Source organism: Aphelocoma coerulescens, chromosome 3, assembly GCF_041296385.1.
Source record: "Aphelocoma coerulescens isolate FSJ_1873_10779 chromosome 3, UR_Acoe_1.0, whole genome shotgun sequence".
In the NCBI taxonomy this organism is placed as follows: domain Eukaryota; kingdom Metazoa; phylum Chordata; class Aves; order Passeriformes; family Corvidae; genus Aphelocoma; species Aphelocoma coerulescens.
In genome coordinates, this window is record NC_091016.1 from 6,561,691 (window position 1) to 6,581,633 (window position 19,943).

At 47.1% G+C, this 19,943-nt stretch overlaps 2 protein-coding genes across 10 annotated transcripts in view; both read left to right on the forward strand.

The window, feature by feature from the left end:
- Positions 1-4,809, forward strand: part of PLCB4 (phospholipase C beta 4) — a 194,266-nt gene extending 189,457 nt beyond the window's left edge. For 7 of the 9 annotated variants that reach the window (XM_069008967.1, XM_069008962.1, XM_069008963.1 and 4 more), the window contains 2 exons: positions 183-219; positions 2,994-4,809. In XM_069008967.1, the coding sequence (XP_068865068.1) occupies positions 183-219; positions 2,994-3,082 (126 nt within the window). In that variant the 3' untranslated portion in view covers positions 3,083-4,809. The remainder of the gene's footprint in view (positions 1-182; positions 220-2,993) is intronic. The other 2 variants (XM_069008964.1, XM_069008965.1) reach the window with 1 other exon arrangement.
- Positions 4,810-4,898: 89 nt separating this feature from the next.
- On the forward strand, positions 4,899-19,094 carry LAMP5 (lysosomal associated membrane protein family member 5). The gene is made up of 9 exons (XM_069008971.1): positions 4,899-5,077; positions 5,356-6,436; positions 7,480-8,169; positions 8,942-9,040; positions 9,319-9,491; positions 9,694-9,825; positions 9,905-10,010; positions 11,438-11,626; positions 17,788-19,094. The coding sequence occupies exons 3-9, from the start codon at positions 7,527-7,529 to the stop codon at positions 17,964-17,966; spliced, it is 1,521 nt and encodes a 506-aa protein (XP_068865072.1). The 5' UTR covers positions 4,899-5,077; positions 5,356-6,436; positions 7,480-7,526; the 3' UTR covers positions 17,967-19,094.
- Positions 19,095-19,943: the final 849 nt, after the last annotated feature.

A 19,943-nucleotide genomic window follows, 5' to 3' on the forward strand; every position in this document is an offset into this window, starting at 1 on the left:
TGGAGAAAAGTAGAATTATGTGTGGAAACAGCCTTCAGTACAAACTGTTATGAATTTAAATTTGTTTTGTTTTATGTATGTTTTCCTTGCATTAATTTTTCAGTCTCACTTCAGTTTTCATTCATTTAATTTGCTTCTTGTTGTATTACTCGATTTTGACATTTTTATTTTTGTACAAACAGCTTTTGAAATCCTGTCATGCAGTGTCTCAAACACAAGGTAGGATGGACGTATCATAAGCAAATTATTATTTCAGTGTGCTTTCCTTCTAAATTAAATCATTATCATTGGAGCCCTCCTTGTAAATGCAACCATTGGGAAGTGCCATTGACATAGTGAGCACAGTGTTAATCTTGTTTGCACACAGATATTTGAGCCTGACACAATATTAACAGTATTTTGTGCTTTAGCATCTGAAATTCAGATGAATATGAACAGTGATGTGCAGAGGAAATATTTAGAGATTAACTTGTACATTAGCTGCTGTTATTGGAAGATCTGGTTAGGGTTCCAAACTGTCTGTGAGAGTGTCTATTGATCTAAGAAAAGTAGTTTAGTGTTAACACACATATGATTAACTGCTAATGCTGATAGTCAGACAAAGGGTATCCACATATTTTAGTATGGTAATAAAATAAGTAATTCTGCTCTGAGAATAGCGAAATACAGAATAGATGGCTGGAAATAGCTTCCTAGTGTCTGTGGAAGAGCACTTTTAAATTCACTTCAAATTGCAACACGTTACATGCTCTGGCAATTACACTTTATGATGTGGCTGTGCGTCTGTGGCTTCCTAAATAATCGTTACTCCAAGGAATCTGTATTAACCCCTTTCTTGCCAAGGGAAAGAGCTGCACTGGGCTGGAACATCTCCTTGTAGAGCACTGCCTGATCTGAATTACTCCCTTGAATTGGTAACATCTTGCACCACTGACAGCGCCCACTGTAATAACATTTATTTATTGACACTAATAATGAAAAAAACCTCTCATTAGGCTAGGGAAAAAATATTTTTTTCTTCTTTTACTGTATGTGTTTCCTAGCCTGTCTGAGATCTCAGGAGAGCATCCTGAAAGCAGAGTCCTTTGGCTGCCCCTGACTCTGTGGATCCACTGTAGGTTCCAGAGGCTTGTCCTGTTGCGCTGGGGCGTTCATGTCAGAATGCACTGTCTGACCCAGCCTCAGAATGGCACAAGCGAGATCCTGCTCCTCTGCTAGGTGCTAATGTCTTCGAGGCCAGGTTCTCTAAAAGAATTCTGTACACAATACACTGGGACACAGAATATTTATAGGACTCTGTGCCTGCAGTCAAGTCACAAGCCTGAAACGTGAAATGTGTGAGTCACTAAGGAACAACCACCGGGTTTTGTTTTATTTGGATGTTTCATTTCACACACAGGCAAAATCCAGCCAACGTTTCAGAAGAGGTTGTCCATATTGATTTATTTATTATGTTTCCATATTTTCATGTTAAAATTATTTCTTCATTACTTTCAAGCTTTTAAGTCATTTAAATGGAGAACATTGATTAATTTTTAATCATATTTATGATGGTTGCTTTGCTGTTATCATAATTACTTTTTTTCCCCAAAAGATGATGAGGATGATTAAGCAAGTGCAGGGCTAGATTTTTCAAGAAGGCAGGTATGTCACATCTGCATAAATCCACATTTATCTTGCAAAAGGAATAGAGGTGCACCCTCATTTACTTTCGACCTACATCTGCCCATTTTCACTGATGCAAATGTGTTTGCACATCCAGAATAGGTGACTCCATAAGTAGCAGCTTGTATAGCAAAGTCCCCTGTCTAAGCAACTCTTACAACTTCTGGGGGAACATAGTTAATATAAATCAAGTCTCCAAAGCATTATTCCCTACATGATGGATATACAGCAGTTACACCAAAGAAAATAGCAGCTTGGATTGTCTCTTCCTGAAACTTGTCCTAATGCTCCTGAGTTTGTATAGACAGTTAGATTGCCCTCTGGGTCAGTTTGTATAGACAGTTAGATTGCCCTCTGGGTCAATTTATTCAGGGTCCTTGGGGAACGATTTAAATAACTTCCCAGACTGAGAACCCTTGGGGAAAATGGAGATGCTGACTCTCCGTCGCTTTAAACTGCAGAGTTTCACACCAAAACACGGTAACAGGAGAAGAGAGTGTGGCTGTGCATGCATCAGAGAGGAAGGGAATTTAAAAAGTGCCCTCCCCTCTGAGAGGGGATTCCCAGGCCAGCCACCATTAACACACAGAGCTTTAGCTCTGCCTGCAGAGCCCGAGGCAGGCAGAGTTTATAGTGGGGTCTGGCATGTATTCATTGCTGAATTTTGCGTAATGCATTTGGATACAGTTTCAGGTGCATTCATAGTGTGTGATCCCATGGAGCATATAGCAGTATTCTAATCCTGAGGTGAAACACACTCGCTCTGTAATCATAAGGATCTCCAGATCAGACAAAAATTATTTTTTAAAAATACACTATTTTTTTAAAAATACTGCTTAAAAAATCCTGCCTACTGCAAGGAAGATGTTATACTGGTGGACTTTAGTCATTCCTTGTCTTTATGAAAGAAGTAAGTCCAGATTATAGATGAATTTCAGGCATTAACACATTGCAGTATTCTCACAACAGCAGTAACAATACATTCCCAGACATTTCCTATCTGGAGAAACAGTAAATTGGCATCTGCCTAGCTTCTTCCCCAAAACTGGGGCTTCTGCATTTTACCACACATTCTTTAGAAAGTCAACCCATGGCTCCCAGAATAGAATAAAAACACATTTCCTAAGAATTTGTAGATACAAAGATTACATCAGATTTTGAAAAAAGAGTTACATGGGGTAGGGGGACGAGGAGTGTCAAAATAATGTTGTTACCTATCTCTTCAGTGTGTTTTGCCCGTGTTTCACTCAGACGCTCTCATGTGAGACGTGCTTCATTGGGAACAAAAGGTCTAATGCAACGCTTCATGCGGTTATTTTGGATTGCAGGCAAAGGAGATGCAGCAGATGGTGAAGCTGGAAGCAGAGATGGATCGCAGGCCAGCAACAGTGGTTTAAAGCCTCAACAAGCAAATTGAAGTTGGAGAGCACAGCATCCTTAAAATGAGAGCAAAATTCAAAATAACATTGCTGAGGTTGAAGAGTGGGATTTTGTTTTGATTTGGTTTTGGCAGGGGTTTGTTTTGAATTTTTTTATTCTTAATATCAAGTGTAGCTACGGACCACCAAGTCTTAAGGTTTGCATTGTTTCTTTTTTAACACTGGGCACTGAATTTCCTTTGTTGGATTTCCATAAGAATTTCCTTTGTTCAGAAAAACCCTGACCCAAAGATGAAGAGTTTTTTAAACCCCCTCCTGTTTTCCTTTCTGTATCTCGCCAGGCACATTGCCTGCGTCAGAACCACGCAATCAGAGCCTTGAAACACAGGAGATACCTTTAACATCATCTCAGATGGCAACAAAACTGTAGTTCAAGTCGTGTAATTTCCCATTTGTGTTCTCATGTGTGATCTGCTGTGCAGAAACCCCACGCTGCCAGACACCGCCACGCCACGCCTCGTCAGATGCTCGGCACCTGATGTCCCTGAGCCCGCTGAACTGGACCTTATGCCAAGTAATAATTAGGATAGTAAGGAGTTGAGTTTGGGTGATTTTTAAACTGTATTTCAAGTGGGGTTTTTTTCAGGCAGCAGACAGCAGGCAGTTTAAAGGTAACTGCTTATATTCAAAAGTACAGTGTGTACAAAGTCATCGACTAAATTCATCAGCTGCAGCAGTAACTTGACAGGGTATTTCTGCAGCCTAATGATGTCCTTCACAAGTGCCATATCAACTCTATCATGTCTGAGAGGAGCCAGTATCCTGTAGAAGTTACTGCAGTGGATAACCTGAGGGAAATACAGTGTATTCGTGCCAAAACTGATCAGTGCTCTAAGGAATTATGTGTTAGGCACTTTAAGAAAAGTTTACATCCTACATTGCTTGTATAGAAATTGCATTTTGATCCTGTTGCTGCAGATCCCGGATACTACAGTTCATTGTAACTTAAAATATTGTTTAAATGGCTTTTGGCAAAAAGTTTGTAACTGTGAAAATGTAAAAAGTATTTATACACTTGGGAAACACAACATTGTAGAAAATCACATACATGTTGCCACGTGACAAAATTAGTAAACAGAAATGCTAAGAGTATGTTTGCATGTGATACAAATGCTACTAAGGCTGTAATGCCTACTATATGACCACAGTCATGCTACTAGCTGGTAAATACTGAGTAAATGTATGGCACAGAATATTGTTTGATTAATTACAAAGACTTTTAGCATTACAAGGTCTCTATATATATGTGTGTATATTAATTACGTGGGCATTCTTGATACTTGTAGTAAAAGAGAAGTACATAACTAATTTAATTTTACACAGAAGTATTTATGCAGATTTTCAGAATTTCATATCAGGAATAACCTTTTTATGTCCATTAGATATAAAACCAATTTGCTAATGTGTTAATTTGCATGTTTCCAGAGCTTGCTGTAGTTATATTGCAAAACAATGCATGTAAGCATTCAGCTTGAAATTTGTCCATGCTGCCAATTCAAAGATGACTGCATGGAAAACTGGTAGTTTAGAACAAATCAGATTCCTGATTTCAATGTACTAAGCACCAATTACTTTGTTGTATATGCTTGTACAAACAAATTCTACATACTCCTATAAACAAAATAAATGAAGAGAGATAATTATGTTATTGTCAGTCCTGAGATGAAACTTTCAACTTCTCTAATAAAAACCTTAAAAATTCAAATCCTTTAGTTTTGACTGCAGTGAATTGCAAGGTGGTGGCATTATTAATTGCAAATTTTTAGCAAGTTGTATTTCCTGTAAAAATGTGCATAGTGTAAATATATTTCTATCACAGTTTATTTAGTCAAAGGAGTCTTTTTTTTTTTTCTTTAATTTTTATGTAAGTGATAGAAGCACAATGCAGCACAAGAGAACTGCCCCAGTGGAGTGTAGCGGCACAACCTGGAATAGCAGCAACCTGAGTGCAGTTTAGCAGCAATGAGACAGAGGTCAGTGAATCTTTAGGTGTCTAAAGCAGGGTTCAAACAAACTTGTGGTGCATATTCAGAATTCCTATTCTGATGCCACAGCCTATGGAGGCATCTCCTGGTCCTTGATGATCCATAATATTTTAAAAGACAAGTTGTGTACTGAGAGCAACTCTCCCTGCTCTCTAAGCCTGGCTCAAGTGCTGGATGGAGCTGGGGGCAAAAGTGTTTCCAGAGCATGCTGCACAGGACTTTTATTATGATTTTTCTTTTAATTAAAAATGTCCTCTAAAACACAGCTGATGGAGACAGTGCCGTGAGCTGGAATTTCATACTGTTGCCTACTGCAGTGGCTTCTAGCCTGCAAGGAGAAGCCAATGACAGACCAGGTATGGAGGGAACTGAATGGTGAAGCATCTTAGGCTCACTTAGAGCCTGGCTGGAAAACCCTGCAATACCTGTTAAAGAAACCACTGGGAATGCAGGGCTTGGGTTCAGCCCACGGCCCTCTCCAAGGGAGATGAAACCCGCCTGTTTAATTCCTTGGTGAGCATTCCAGCCCTCAGGGGAAAACACAGGTTTTGGAAGGCTAGAAAATACTGTCCAGAGCCTCTGTCTGAGTCTGTGCTCCCTGCTCATCCATCAATTCAGAGAGAAAAATGGGCTTCTGTGAAATGGCCAAGCAGGAAACGTCAGCTCCCAGGCTCAGCTCCCCACACAGATATGTATTTCATCCGCTGACAATTTAGCATAAAATGCAGGCAGTAATTTGAAATTAAGTGATGAATTTTGTCAGCTAAGTGTTTTGAAATACTGTTTAAGTAGTATTTGATTCAAAAATTATTTGAAGTTTGGCCGCTAATGTAATGAGGTGAGAATTTCCATTGAGATGAAATAGGCTAATCAATTTGAACATTGATACTGAGTTAAAGCAGTTTAAAATGTCATTGCCTGCCAGGGTGATGGATTCCACTTCAGTGAAATTTCATCGAGGGAAGTGGCAGATTCTTCCCCTCTGAACCTCGTCAGATAAATTCAGCTTAGCTGTGATGGGGAGGGTCATGACACCCTGGCCACAACAGGCAGCCTGCTGTTCTTTCACTTCCAGTAATTTGGGGGTTGGTCATTAACTTGACTGTTTCCAGGTGGGGGCATATTTAACCCCTGTACCACCTGAGTGCAGTTAAGCTGCATCACCAGAGACCCAAAATACCCTTCAGGGGCTGATTTCCTTGCAGACTTCAGGTGCTGTCGCCCAGGGGCTGCCTGTGACACCAGCTGCAAGAGGCAAACACAATCAGCTGGAAAGCCCTGTTCCTGCTGGATGTGCCAGCAGTGGTCCTGGCTGTCACCATGCTGTGTGCTCCTTCGAGGAGGCTGGTAAGAGTTGTTATGTCTGGTCATTGGGGGTAGCAAGGGGGATTCAGCCTTCAGAGATACCCAGGCAGTCTCCAGAGCTGGGGGTTAGGGTAGGTGGCAGGGCTGGTTCCAGGTGGTTTTGACTGGGACCATAAACTGTCCCTGGTGACAGCATTTCAGGGTGGCTGATGCTGCACTGGCTCCCTCAGGTGAGACCTTTCTGTTCTGTCAGTGTTTTGGGGGATGTTCCGTGCTAGAAAATCTTAGGCCTTTCCCTTTTTGTGCCACAGAGAGCAGGATGAATGCGGCTCTGCAGGCTGGAAGTGGCAAGTGTCACTGGAGCTGAAGGCTTTGTTGTTGTACTGTGCAGCTGGGGGAGCACAGTTCTGTGCCGTGGAGCTGTGGGTCAGCCTTTTCCCTGTCTCTAAGCACAGCTGCTCTCTCTGAGCTGCTCCCTCGACCCGCTTGCACAGGCTGGATGCATGGGCAGCTGCTCAGGATCGTGCATTTCAGGGCTTGGAATCCACCTAGAAGCCTCAAAAAGCCAAAAGTCTCAAAATTTCCAATAGTGGACTAGAGGAGGAAATAAAGGGTAGTTAAACACTGAGCTCATCAGTGTAGGACCCGAGGAAGCCATGCACAAAAATCACCACAGAAATGCAGCCTGTTACAGTCAAAGGTTATATTTTATAGAAGATTGTGTTTTTTCCTTTATATAGTCCCCTGAAATTATTATCCATAGGTTAATCCTGTATCACAACCGACACAATCTGACTCTGTTGGGGGGTGTGCAGGAATGGCTTTTTGTCATGAAACAGGAGAGAGAGGGAATGGTCAGAATATATTTAATAGTTACAGAAAGTAGGAAAGGAATTTCAACATTATAGTTACAAAAATCAGTATGTTCCTTTAGTATCAGCTTTTATTATTTAAAAAAAAGCCATTTCCCAGCAAGAAAGCCCCTCTCTGCACTTGAGTGCCCTGGCAGAGAAAGAGCAGCTACCTACAGTCAAAACTCACCTTGCAATATCTTGTTTTGCAAAACCCTGGACCGTTTCCTCTAGATGCCTTTTCCTGAACTACAAGTGTGAACTGGTAGTGAATCCACGTAATGCCATCACGGATCGCTGCTGTCTCTTTGGCTTTTTACCAAAAAAACATCCTCAGTGTAGGACTCCTCATCCCCGCTGCTCCTGGGACTGGCGTCGCTGTAAATCGTAAATATTCGGATGTGCTCCTGGTCCCGGGGCGAGAGTGGCAGCGCGTTAAAGCTCCAAGAAAAGGTCCCGATGAGAGGTGGGAAGAAATATTTCAACGTCGCACCAGCCGGAGCGAGGGAGCAGCGCGGGAGTCGGCCGCGCTCCCACCTCGCAGCCGGGCAGGGAGCGGCAGCGCAGCCGGCGCTCCGGGCTGGGAACGCCCGCTCCTCCCGCAGCCCCGCTGCCGCCCCTGCCCCGGGCTGAGAGCGAGGGAGGGAAGGCGCTGGGCTGACGGGGACTTGAGGGCCCCCGGGCAGGGCAGGAGCGGGCAGCCCTCCCTGCCCAGGGAAGGGGTGCGCTCTGCTCTCACCCCGCCTCGCAGCCCTCTCTCCGCTCAGCGCCGGGCCTCGCTCTCCCGCATCCTCGACCCGGCTAGGAACAAACCCCCGAGTGCCCTGGCTCAGCTGGCACCTGTCCCACCTCCGAGGGGCAGGGACAAACCCCCGAGTGCCCCGGCTCAGCTGGTACCTGTCCCGCCTCCGAAGCGCACCCCAGGTGTGACCTCCTGCCTGTCTCCCCTCAAAAACGCCCCGGACAGGCACGGCCGGTGTTGTTTCTGTTTTAATGCACCCGGCTGGGCCTGTTGGGGTTTTATGTTACGGTGCGTGTTGTGGTTTGTCACGACATCTTAGAGCTCAGGTGTGTCGATGGCCGTTCACAGAAGGAGGCGGGTTTGCTTCTGACCTTGCCACACAAAAATAGCTGCACGTTTCTTCCTAAATTAACACGCGGAGCAGCTGTTCGCCTTCACCGAAATTAGTGACGCTCAGTGAGCAGCCGGCGCTGGAATAGATATCCCCTCCTCCACCCCCCCCCCGGCCTCTCCGGCAGCGATGGACGGCGCGACCCCGAGGCGAGGGGATCCCGGCCCCGCTCCCAGCGCCGACCCTGCCGGGGGAGCGGGAGCGCTCGGCCTGAGACCCGCTGGGCTCCAGCGCCACGACGGGCGGCCCGAGGTCCCCGCGGGGGGATCCCCGGCAGCCCCTCCGCGGGTGCGGCGGCGCCCCGGCGCCGGAGGGGGGGAATCCCTCCTTCCCGCCTCCCCGCCCGGCTACGCGTACGCCCGCCCCGTCCCTCGGCGTGGGCGCTCCATCAGCTCCGCCGGCATCTCCCCTCCTCCTCGCACACCCACACACTTTCCCCGTCCCTCCTCCCCGCCACTCCGCAGCAGTGTGCTTTTGCAGCCTGTGCGGCTCCTGAGAAACGAGGTGTGCGGCTTTTTTTTTCATCCTTTTTATTTTTAATTTTTTTTTTCTTTTCTCCGGAGCGGACCTTTCGGAGGAACAGCTGCAGCAGCCGCGGCCACGCCGGGACCGAACAGGGAGGATGGCCGGGGGGCGCCTCCCAGGGCTGCTTTTCATCTTCCGTGAGTACCCGGGGCGGCGAGTCGCGACATGGAGCCGTGTCGCGACGAGGCAGCCGCTGGCGCTGACACAAACTCGGCGCTGTCACGGCACCGGTCCCGCATCACCGCCACTGGCTGCCTCATCTCCCCCACCTGGTCTGTCGCGACAGGGAAGCCCCGTCGCGATAGAGTCGCTTACTCCAGCGGGCTCGGGGGTGGCGGGGGGTGTTAGGGTGAGCGGCACAGGCTCGGGGCGCCGGGCCCGGGGCTGCCGGCTCTCAGCCCCGCTGTGCCCGCAGACGCCGCGGCTCGCCTGGCCGCCGAGCAAGAAGTTGAAAACCTCTCCGGGCTCTCCCCTAACCCCGAGAAGGACATCTTCGTGGTGCGGGAAAACCGGACGACGTGTCTTATGGCCGAATTCGCCGCCAAGTTCATCGTCCCCTACGACGTGTGGGCCAGCAATTATGTGGATGTGAGTGGGGGCCGAGGGCGGCCCCGGGGGTTCGGGGGCTCCGGCAGGACGGGGGATGGCAGGGGGCACACACACGCATCCGCAGGTACTTTTGGAAAGTCCTTTATCCCCTCGGAGGGTTTTCAGCCGGGGCAGTGGGGGGCCCGGGGACGCCCAGGGGGACCCGGGGGTCGCCTCACTGAGCTCCGCTCCTTGCTTGCAGCTAATCACGGAGCAAGCCGATATCCCGCTGTCGCGGGGTGCCGAGATGAAGGGCAAGTGCGGCACGAACGAGTCGGAGCTGGAGCTCTCGTGGCTGGACCAAGCGTACACCCTCAAACTATCCTTCCTGAAGGTATGGGCTCCCCGCACGCCGGGAGCTGGGGCGGGGACGCGGCGGCTTCGCGGGGTCCTGACCGACTCTATCTCGGCAGGAGGGGCACAACACGTCCCGGGGGGCGGAGGCGTCCTGGAGGCTCAGCCGGATCCAGTTCACCTACGACACCTCCGAGCGTACCTATTTCAAGGATGCCGTCAGCCGTAAGCGCCCGAAGTCGGGATTTAAGGCAGATCCCGGAGGGCGAGCGAGCGTGATGCTGGGCTGGGAGGGGAGCAACCCCGGGCTACTTGCTAAATTCAGCTTAGGGGAAAAAGGAAACCACAAACACACCCGACAAAGCCCGGACCAGCTGCCGGCTTTAAACCGCGTATTATTTTTTTTCCTTCTTCATTGTTTTTTTTCCTTGGTTTTAATCACCGCGGTTGCCGTGGGAGAGAGAGCCCAGCTCTGCCCGTTTGCTGCGCTGCCCGGGCTGTCGTGTGGGACCCAGGGCCTGAGGGGGTGGGGCAGGGAGAGATACCTGGGCTGGAAAAGCTTGTTTCCTTTCCTGTGGGAGATTGGTTTTAAGGTTAATCCTGATGGTGGTTGAATAGGTGGGAAAGCAGCAGTTTCCCAAGATAACTGAGATTGACATCAGTATCATACCCCTATACGCCTCCACAACCAGCAGCCTCCTCTTTTCTCTCTGGGTTTCCATTCTTTTGGCTTTCATTTTGTTTTTATTTCATTTCTGCTCAGAAATGTGTTGCCTTGAATTGAAAAATGAAATACTATCGTTTGCAAATCATTCTTCCTCAGGATTTTCCAACTCTAGCGAATAGGGTGTTTAGGGTTGTTGCTATAAGACACACTGTTTTTGGGGCTGTTTTTTCCACTGGTATTTCCACTGTTTGAGTCCCCAAAACACAGTGGTGGCCATGCCTCATCAGCCCCTGCCAATGTGAGGCACTGATTGCCTTTTTGTGCTGCTGGAGGGGAACAAAGGGATGCAGAAGAGCGGGAGGTGGAAGATATACCTCATTCCACCTGGCTCAGCCGCATTTGGCCTTTGCTTGTAAAACAAGCTTAGTGTGATGGGAAAATATTTTCTCATAATTTATAATTGGGTGAAATGGTCATGTTATATTTTCAGGAAAGGCTTTATGGCCTGTTTTGCTTTGTGGTGTGGTCCCCAATGGCACTGCTCCTTCCCACCTGGACTGAGAGCCCAAGTGCATCCGCAGAAATGGTTGTTTCCCAAATGCAGGGAGAATAAGCACAGTCCCAGGCTGAACCCTGAGTCTGTACGAACGGGAACCATTTCTCCGACATTGTGGACGCCAGGTGCTGTGACAGGAGTGGAGCTGGTGGCAGCAGAGCCAGCTCTGCCCTTTGTGCTGCAGGACCGTGTGCTGCAGCCGTGTGTTCCTGCTTGCAGGAGGCAATCCCGGTGTGGGACCTGCCCTGGCTGTGTGGGGTGTCACACCAAAAGCAGGGTCCCACCCCAGGAGGACACTCCAGGAGCAGCTGGGCTGCTGCCGCATTGCGCCCCAGCCGCGTCACCCACCCGTTCGGTTCATTGCCTCTGTTCATGGAGGCCCCTCGGTGCCTGGGGCCGGGGCCTGACGTGTCTGTGTCCCCTGGCCAGCCGGGAAGCACACGGCCAGCTCGCACCGGCTCTCGGCCCTGGTGACCCCCGCCGGGCGGTCCTACGAGTGCCAGGCGCAGCAGACCATCTCCCTCGTCTCCAGCGACCACCAGAAGTCTGTGCAGCTCCTGCTGTCGGAAGTGCGGCTCCAGCCCTTCGACATCCCTGCGGATTTTGTCTTCAGTGAAGGTAAGGAGCAGGAAAGGCATGTCCTGCATTCCCGAGGTGCTGATGCTGCTGCAGCCTTTGGGGATGTTGCAATGTACTGAAGGAATTTGGGTCCCATCTTTTTCAGAGCAACCTCCCCCCCACTCCAGCCTGTTACCAGTGCTCCCTGCAGTCCCTCCAACCCATTCCTTGCCTCTGTGGTCCCCAAAAAGGTTTTTCAAATTCAGCCCAGCTGCCAAAACGTGGGCTATCTCATTGTGTGTATGTTGGCTTCTGTAAGGACTTGTAGAGTCAGATTGCCAGCAAGCCCCAATGCAGCATCCCTGGGGAGTCCTGTAAGGCTGAGGTGTCTTCTCTGCAGCACAAAAATGCTTCAGCACAGCCCCAGGGGCTTCTTAGGGCTGCTGCACACTGAAAGAAAGCTTGGGGCTGCAGTGGCAAAAGACACTGGGGGGGTGCATGTTCCTGGCTTCAGTTTGATTAGCGCTCATTGTGAGGGTGAAGGAAGCATAACAGGGACTTCAGTGAGGCTACTCGAGCACCAAAAACACGGGATGCCATTCCTTTTCTGGAATTCTCCAACATCCGTGGTGGATAAAGGAAAACCTGAGGTAAAACATGCTGTTTGTGTCAAAGGGTTGCACTGGAGTCAGCAGCTATGCTGCTGTGGGACAGGATTCCTGCAGCTTTAGCTTCCTTCATCCCGGGGAACCCACGGTGCTCCTTGTCCCTGGCTCCCCCTTGGCTTTCCCATCAGGTTGAATGAGGCAGTGTAAACATGCTCATCTGGATTAGGTGAGACCAGTCCCATCTCATAGTGCTGCCTTAGCACTACAATTAGTCAAGCCCTTTGTTGTAACCAGGTGCAAATAAAGTGTATAATAGCCAAGTCTTTTAATAATGAGTTAGAAAATGGTGGTATTGAAGCTAGCATTAAAAATGTGAAGCTTTATTATTTTGCATGTGGGAAATATTTTGGAACACAATAAAAGCCAGCAGTTACTGCAGAGCTGAGTGGTTGCACTCACGACTCGCATCCTCTGACTGATGTAGTAAATTCATGCTGTTGCATGTGCTGGCTCTGGAAGAGCTCTGCGTGCTTGAATTACTCATGGCAAGGCCAGTGTAACACTGAGTAGGTTTTCTCTGTGGGCAGAGTTTTTTTGTATCAAAGTAGTACCACATTTTTCTTAGATTTACAGGGAGAAAAAAGTAGATCCTAATAGTTTGCTGTAATTTTTTTTGTTGGCGTATGTTTACCCTCTCCTTTCTCCTGTGGATCCAGGATTCCTGCACTCAGGGTTTGGGTGGGCAGAGCTTAGAGGCTGAGAACAGCATGTTTAAAATATGCAAGTCTGTGTCTCTGTGATACCAAACTTGTGAAGTCCGAGAGCTCCCAGTTAAAACAACCAAACTCAGGGCTCATTGTCAAAGGAATCTACCTGCTGTTTTCATGATATGCTTATTTCTGTCAGGCAGTAAATTTGTTTCTATTTTGTTTTCTTTTTGTTGCTGTAGTTGGGTGGGTTTTTTTTCTCTAGGACACAAAGAGTTGATGTTGGTTTAGCACTTTTTAAACACGTGGAGGGAATTCCTCCTCCAGAGGACAGCATGGCTTCTCTCTTTGTTAAGCTCAACGGGGTTTTTTGTTGTTGTTGCTCTAATTACTCAATTACACTCCTTTTTGTTGAATTCCACTGGAAGTTAAGCAGCAGAGAGCACCTAGAGAGGGTGGTCAGAAATCCTGGGAGGCGATTTATCAATGGAGCTCTATCCAGGGCTCTGCCGCTCTCCCAGCGGCATGTCCCCACCAGCCGAGCTTGTCCTTGGCACACACATGGCAAAATGGGATCCTTTGTGGGGTCTGAGAATCACTGCCAATCTTAAATTATAGTAATTAGCCTTCTCCTTTTTGGTTCATTAATTTCCCATTAGGTAAAATTCCTATTAATTATGAACAAGCTGCAGAACATTTTAAAATATTTTAGAGTGGAGAAAGAGACATGCTAGAGCAGAAGAATCGCTGAGATGCAGGAGGGTCAAGGCCCTTTTTCCACAAAGAAATGGGAGAAAGGTTTTTTCATTAGTCCTGACACTGTCCTGGCAAGGATAGGTTAAAAAGCTTGTAGGGAGTGATTGGATTGTTTTTGGGTTTTTTGAATGCTTAAGTTCATGTGCTAGAGTATTTTATTTCTTTTTTAAGACATTGCTTTCAACCTTCACAAATCCATATATATATATATATTTGCATTTTTATTTTTCAATACAGAAGCAACAGAAATTTTTTTCATTCAGAGATTACCAATTTTTGTTTTAATAGGGAAATTGTGTGTATATTTTTCAGCTTAGAAGATGAGTAAAATGCGAGCTGGTTCAGGAGGGTGTGAGATGATTTAAACTGACAAAAGAACCCCAGAGAAACTGTCAGCTCTTTTGATTTTATAGGTAAAGATCTGAATATAAAGCAATATGATGAAAAATACAAATACAAAGGGATATAGTTGAGAATTAGAGACTCTGGGGTGGCTCAGAGTGAATTGAGACCTCCCAGCTGAGGGCCACATTTTCTCAAGATTCCTTTGCACCAAAGTATGCGGCCACTTTTAAAAAAGCACCTGATGTTTCTTTTCTTAATTTTTTTTGTAAGCTATTTACTTATAAACATCAATCTCAAAATCTCAAAAATCTTGTCATGTCAGACACAGCTGGGCTGTTTTTCCACCCCTTTGGACAATCGCTGTGCTGATGCTCAGGCTCGTGCTCGTGCCGGCGGGAGGACACTGTGCCTTTTGCTGGGTTTTTTGCCGTGTTTGCTCTGCAGAAGGATTCTGGAAGAGGAAAATGGGCTCTTAGGTGGTTTCACAGCCTGGTACTGGAATTGGATGAGCACTCACCATAGAAACTGTGGCAGTACACGAGCCTGGGAGGAGGCACAGCACAAAGGAACAGTGAGGAATGTACCTAAACACCTCCTGTATATGTGTCTGCAGTTGGGGTTCCATGGGGCAGGGACTGGGGGTGACACCGCCCTGGCAAAGGGGTGACCCCGCCGTGTTCGGGATGCAGCAAAACTCCCGGCATCACCTGAACTTTCCCCTTTTTACCAGGGACCTTTTTGCTTCCCTGGACTAAGGGTAAATCCCAGCAATTTGGGAAATTCTGAGATCCCTGCGACCTGGAGTGAAATACTGGGGAAAATTTGACAGAGAGGGCTGTTTTCCTGCAGGGTCATTAATTTTGAAATCATAGCAGTTCCCAATGCTTTCATTTGTCAAGCATCAGCCTGCCCATACTTGATGGGGTTCAATGTCCAAATTAGTCTGCCATGGACATTATGCAAACCCTTCTCCCCTCCTGCTCCCCCTTTGCCTTTTCCTGTGCTGATGGACAGGAGTGATACCTGCTGCCTGCCTGCCTCCCTGCAGTGTTGTGGACCTCAGTGCCTTTGCTTTGAATTTTTGGGGTGAAAAATGCTGTATAAATGTTAAAGTACGTTGTTATCAATGTGAAAATATTTTTATTTGTCATAAAATTATGAGGTTTAATATTAATGTTAATGTTAAAATATAAAATTCATCCTCCTACCAGTCAGCACCTAGAGAGCCTCACTTCTGCTGCAGATGTGTTTGTGCTGAGCCCTTCCCAGTGCTTTTGTGCTGGGTCCTCCCAACCCCATTCCCATTCCCCCTACATTCTCCAAAGAACCCAGGCTTTGGTGTCTCCTCCAAAAGGAGAAAATGGATGTTTCTAGTGAGGAGACAGTGTGGGTAGGGCAGAGGCAGCTGCTCTGCCTGCGGAGGTGCAGCAGGTCCAGCTGGGTTTGGGGTTGTGCTGCTGGAGACTGACAGATTTGTTTGGCTTTTTTTTTTTTCCTGTTGGCTTTATTTATTTTTTAATTTTATTTTAATCCTCTTTTAAAAAGTGCCAGGAAAAAGAACTCTCTTCTTTGGCTGCTTGCAAGAGTTGACACCTTTTTGAGTCATGGCACAGACACTTAAACACAGCCATGGCTTTCTGTGGACCCCGGAGCTCTGGCCACATCCTCTGGTGTGTTTTGTGCCCTGCAGCTGGTTTGCTTTGGCAAAAGCTGGTGCAATTCGAATGTTACAAGTGGGGCTTCAGAGCTGGGTCTGTTCTCTGTACTGGTGCTTTTAGCTTTGCCTTCTCCACTGGCTGCAGCTCCCCACGTCCAGCCCGTTCTCCTGCAAACGCTGGATCGTTCCTGCTTAGGGAAAGGTGCACGGGCAAAGCTGGTGTGTTTGAGCACAGGGGAATCCTCTCAGTTGGGTTTCTAGCAGTTTCTTTCCATCTTCTGTAGGCTTTAAGCTAAGCCACTTCCAAAGCAAAAATCTGTGTCCAGCCACTGTGATCTGCTTATTGGCACCTCAGCACACTGTCTGTGACCATGTGGGAGGGTGCACAGGAGCTCCTTGAGCATGGATCCTTCCCGTGGGAAGGGTGCTGCTTTGTACCAGTGGGGAGTGGGCCAGAGCAGCCCTGGCCCCACAGCACTGCCCTGTGCGTGGCTTTTCCTGCAGTCAGCTCAGCCTGGGCTGTGTCCCTATGAGCTGCTCAGGCCTTCATATCCTTAACTGGGAACAATTCCACAGAGCACTAGAAACCCAGTTTTGGGAGCTAAATAATAATCAGGATTTTTCCCCCCCATTCTCCTTACTACAAACAAACAAAACCCCTGCATTGCAGCAATTGCTGAATCGCCTGTACCACAGTCCTGGTGATTAATCACTCCTCTGGTGAAACAGTGAGCAACTGGAACTGAAAAGGACATTCTTTTGTGTTAGACTACATTTACTTTTGCTTTTTTTTGTTTCACCTCATTTACAGCTTGAAATGTTTCCTTATGGCATCGCTGTGAGCCTGGTGCTGGGAGGAGGCTGTACTCCAGGACGCAGTGAAGCTCCTGGAGGTGCCGGCACCACTGGAGAAGGGTCCCTGCTGTCACCTCCTGCCTGGGCATGGGGGTCTCTGGGTTTTTCCTGCTCTTTGCTACATGCTGTTAGATTTGTGGAGCATTTGCTCTTTGTGATTATTGCTGATCTCTGCAATCAGCTGCCCAGGGAACCCATCTGGACAGCCTTTAGCAAGGAGGGGAATTCATGGTGCCCTTTGTATTCACTCACCTAATACACAGCCTTTCTATTTTCCCTATTTTTTTTTCCCCCTTAAACTTGTCATTGTTTTCAGCACATTTCTAGTGCAATGAAGAACATGAAGCAGAGAACTGTTCTTCCTGTATCATGTAACCTTTTATTTTTTCTCCAGAATAGGCATTTTTCTTCTTTTTAGCCTGGCAGCCCCATCTCAGCAGCATGGGCTCTGCCTGTCCATCAGCATGGAGAAGCCACAATCCTGTGGGGAAAAAAGTACATCATGATCCTGTCACTCAGGCCTGCAGTAGACTCTGGGAAGTGTAAGAGAGCTGAACCAGGATTACCAGTGTAACACATTTCATGACCTTAATGGTCTTTTCAAGCTCAATAGAAAAGTGTTTTCCCATTGTATCACTATTTTCCAGCGGTTTATTAGGCTATGGCAGACTCATCAGCCAGAGAGAAAAACACTGGCATGGCTCATGTTGCTTCTGCTCCTCCTTTGCTGTACTTGATGGACCATGTGGGGTGCTGGGGGGCTGTGTGGCCACAGACACACGAGTGTGCTTTGCCGGGGCCGTGTTTGTGGGGAGCTCACAGAGAGGGGGGAGCGATGCTGTTGGACCTCTGCCAAATTGCAGATAGAGGGGAAATCTCTGAATGATGTGCTGGGTGACTCTGGTGCAGAATTAAAGACTTACTGATGCTGAGGCCTCTACAGACTCTGTAACTGAATCAACAAAGCAGCCCTTCAGTCAGTCAGGAAACCCAGGCTTTGGCCGCCCCATTCCCAACAAGGCCATTGATGTGTGGCAGAGAGGGCTGAGCTTACGGGCATGAAAGTGTTTTTCCAGTACGTGGGCTGGTTTGATGGATGTTGCCTCTCCCTGCATCCCTGTGTTGTGACTGATTCCACTTGCTCCAAAGCAATTGATTTTCTCCCCAGGGCTCTGCTGACGGCTGCTGTCGCTCTGTCCTGCGTGGAGCCGTGACTGGGGAGCCATGGCGGCAGCAGCTCAGGCTGGCAGCGTCTCAGTCACGTCCCTCTTTCCCCTCTTTCTTTCTCTGCAGAACACAAGTGCCCGGTGGACCAGAGGGAGCAGCTGGAAGAAACCCTGCCCTTGATCCTGGGGCTGATCCTGGGGCTGGTTATTGTGGTCACCCTCGGCATTTACCACATCCACCACAAGCTGACAGCCAGCCAGGTGCAGATCCCTCGGGACAGATCTCAGTACAAACACATGGGATAGGGAGCAGGACCAAGCAACCTGAGTGTTTATCAGGTAGAAAAAGAAAAAGCACTTTTTTCTGTGGGCGAGGAAAGGTTCTGGAGGGGCAAGAGATGGTATTCACAGCACCTAATCCTGAGTATTTCATGGAGACACTCAAGCTGAGGCTTGGCTTTAACACAGACTTTGTAAGGAGACTCGGTGTCTGTAGGTGGTTTGAATACCTTCTTAAGCAGCTGGGCTGATCATCTGGAAACAGAAATGCTTCACATGTCAGAGTTTCACACTGGGAACAGAATTAGCTTTTTTTGTTTTATTTATTTTTTTCCCTTTTTCCCGTCTCAAGAGATTCTTACCTCCCCTGCATCACCTTTGGAGCATTCAGCCCTCCACGTTCCTGTCCATGCAGGAAGCAGGGCTGGGAGACAGAGCCATTGCACAGGGTTCATTCAGGCCCTCTAATGAAGGGACTCAAACCACATCCTTAAGTTTGCACTCATGTTAGGAAAACATGGAGGCAAATGCAGGTGTGCTTTGAAAAAAAAAATAGAAATTCAAGGTCAGAAACTCCAATGGAGCAGATCACAGCTGTGGAGCTGACCCCACACACTTGAGACTGAGTGAAGAAAGTTTGTTTTTGCTTCTTGAGCCACATCTGAACTAAACTTAAAAAAGAAAAAAAAAAAGAAAAAAAAGTATTGATACACAAGTTATAAAGTGCCGTGCTACTGCAAGTCAACTGAGAAATGCTTCTGGCTGGGCATCCTGCACGTATTGTGATTGTGGTTGAGATGTTACATTGCTACCTGCAACTGATAATTTTCACAACAAAACAAAAAAAAAAAAAAGAGAAAAAGAAAACAGTAATGTTAAAGTTACTATGCAGATTATTCAGGTATAATCTAATGTAACAGAAAAATATAAGGGAACCCTTGAAATCTATCCTTAAATGTAGGTGATTTTTAAAATTAATTAAAACATGTATATATATATAATACTTGATTTGCCTTCTTATTTTGAAATGATGTAATGCTTTGTACTCACTCCATGGTACCAAATGGAATTGGAGCACAAATACATCATCTGAGTGGATGTTACATGTAGTATTTATTCCAGCAGTGGTTTTGCTGCAAATGGCTCGGTGAAGATGTGGTGGTTCAGTGTTCTGTGATTTGTTGGTTGTTTCTAATATTCTTCTATCTCTTGGTTGCTTTTCCCGTGTGTTGTGTGGGCAGTGATGTGTTTTATTCCGGTACCGTCCAGTTCCCACTGAATCCTTTGACTCCCCTTGGCTCTGGTGTTACCTCAGCAGGATTTAGTCCAGGCCTTGCCTTAATTTAGGGTATGGAAAATACTTCCTTGCTCTTAAACTGATTTAATTCAAACAGAGGCTTGATTGTTTTCTTTCAGCTTAAAACTCAAGCAAAGAAAAATAGTAATTTCAATGTTGGGAAAAGGCAAGAGAAGAAACTTACTTAAATGTTTTTTAATGCTGTAGTCTCCAAACTGTATGGGTTTTTTTGATGAAGGTGGATGCAACACAAGCCTTCCTTCAGTCCTGTCTTATTTCTGGTCTCATTTCTATGCTATGCTCAGCTGTTTCCTCATTTGGATGCAAGAAGCAAAATTATGGCACTAATGATGATTGTGGCTTTGCCCTTTTCCTTTAAAACTCCAGAGAAAGGGTCTTAGGTGAGCTTTAGGCTGACCAAGTGCCACTGCGTACAATGAGCTGATAATTAAAAAAGAAATAGAAAGGTTCTTTTAGAGGCAGTTAGAAACAGCCAGAGGTAGCAGGAGGGTGAATAAAAGGATTAAAGGTTCATCCTTAACAGAGAGGAGCTTTGTCCTGCCTCACCCGTGTCTGCCCTGGGGCCAGGAGGGCTCTCCCGGCCAGCTCCCATCAGCCTGGCACATCTGCTACTGTGACATCCCAAAGAATGATTAAATAAAAAAAGGAAGCCAACAGCTGAGCTGCACATGCCAGAGGAGCCCCTC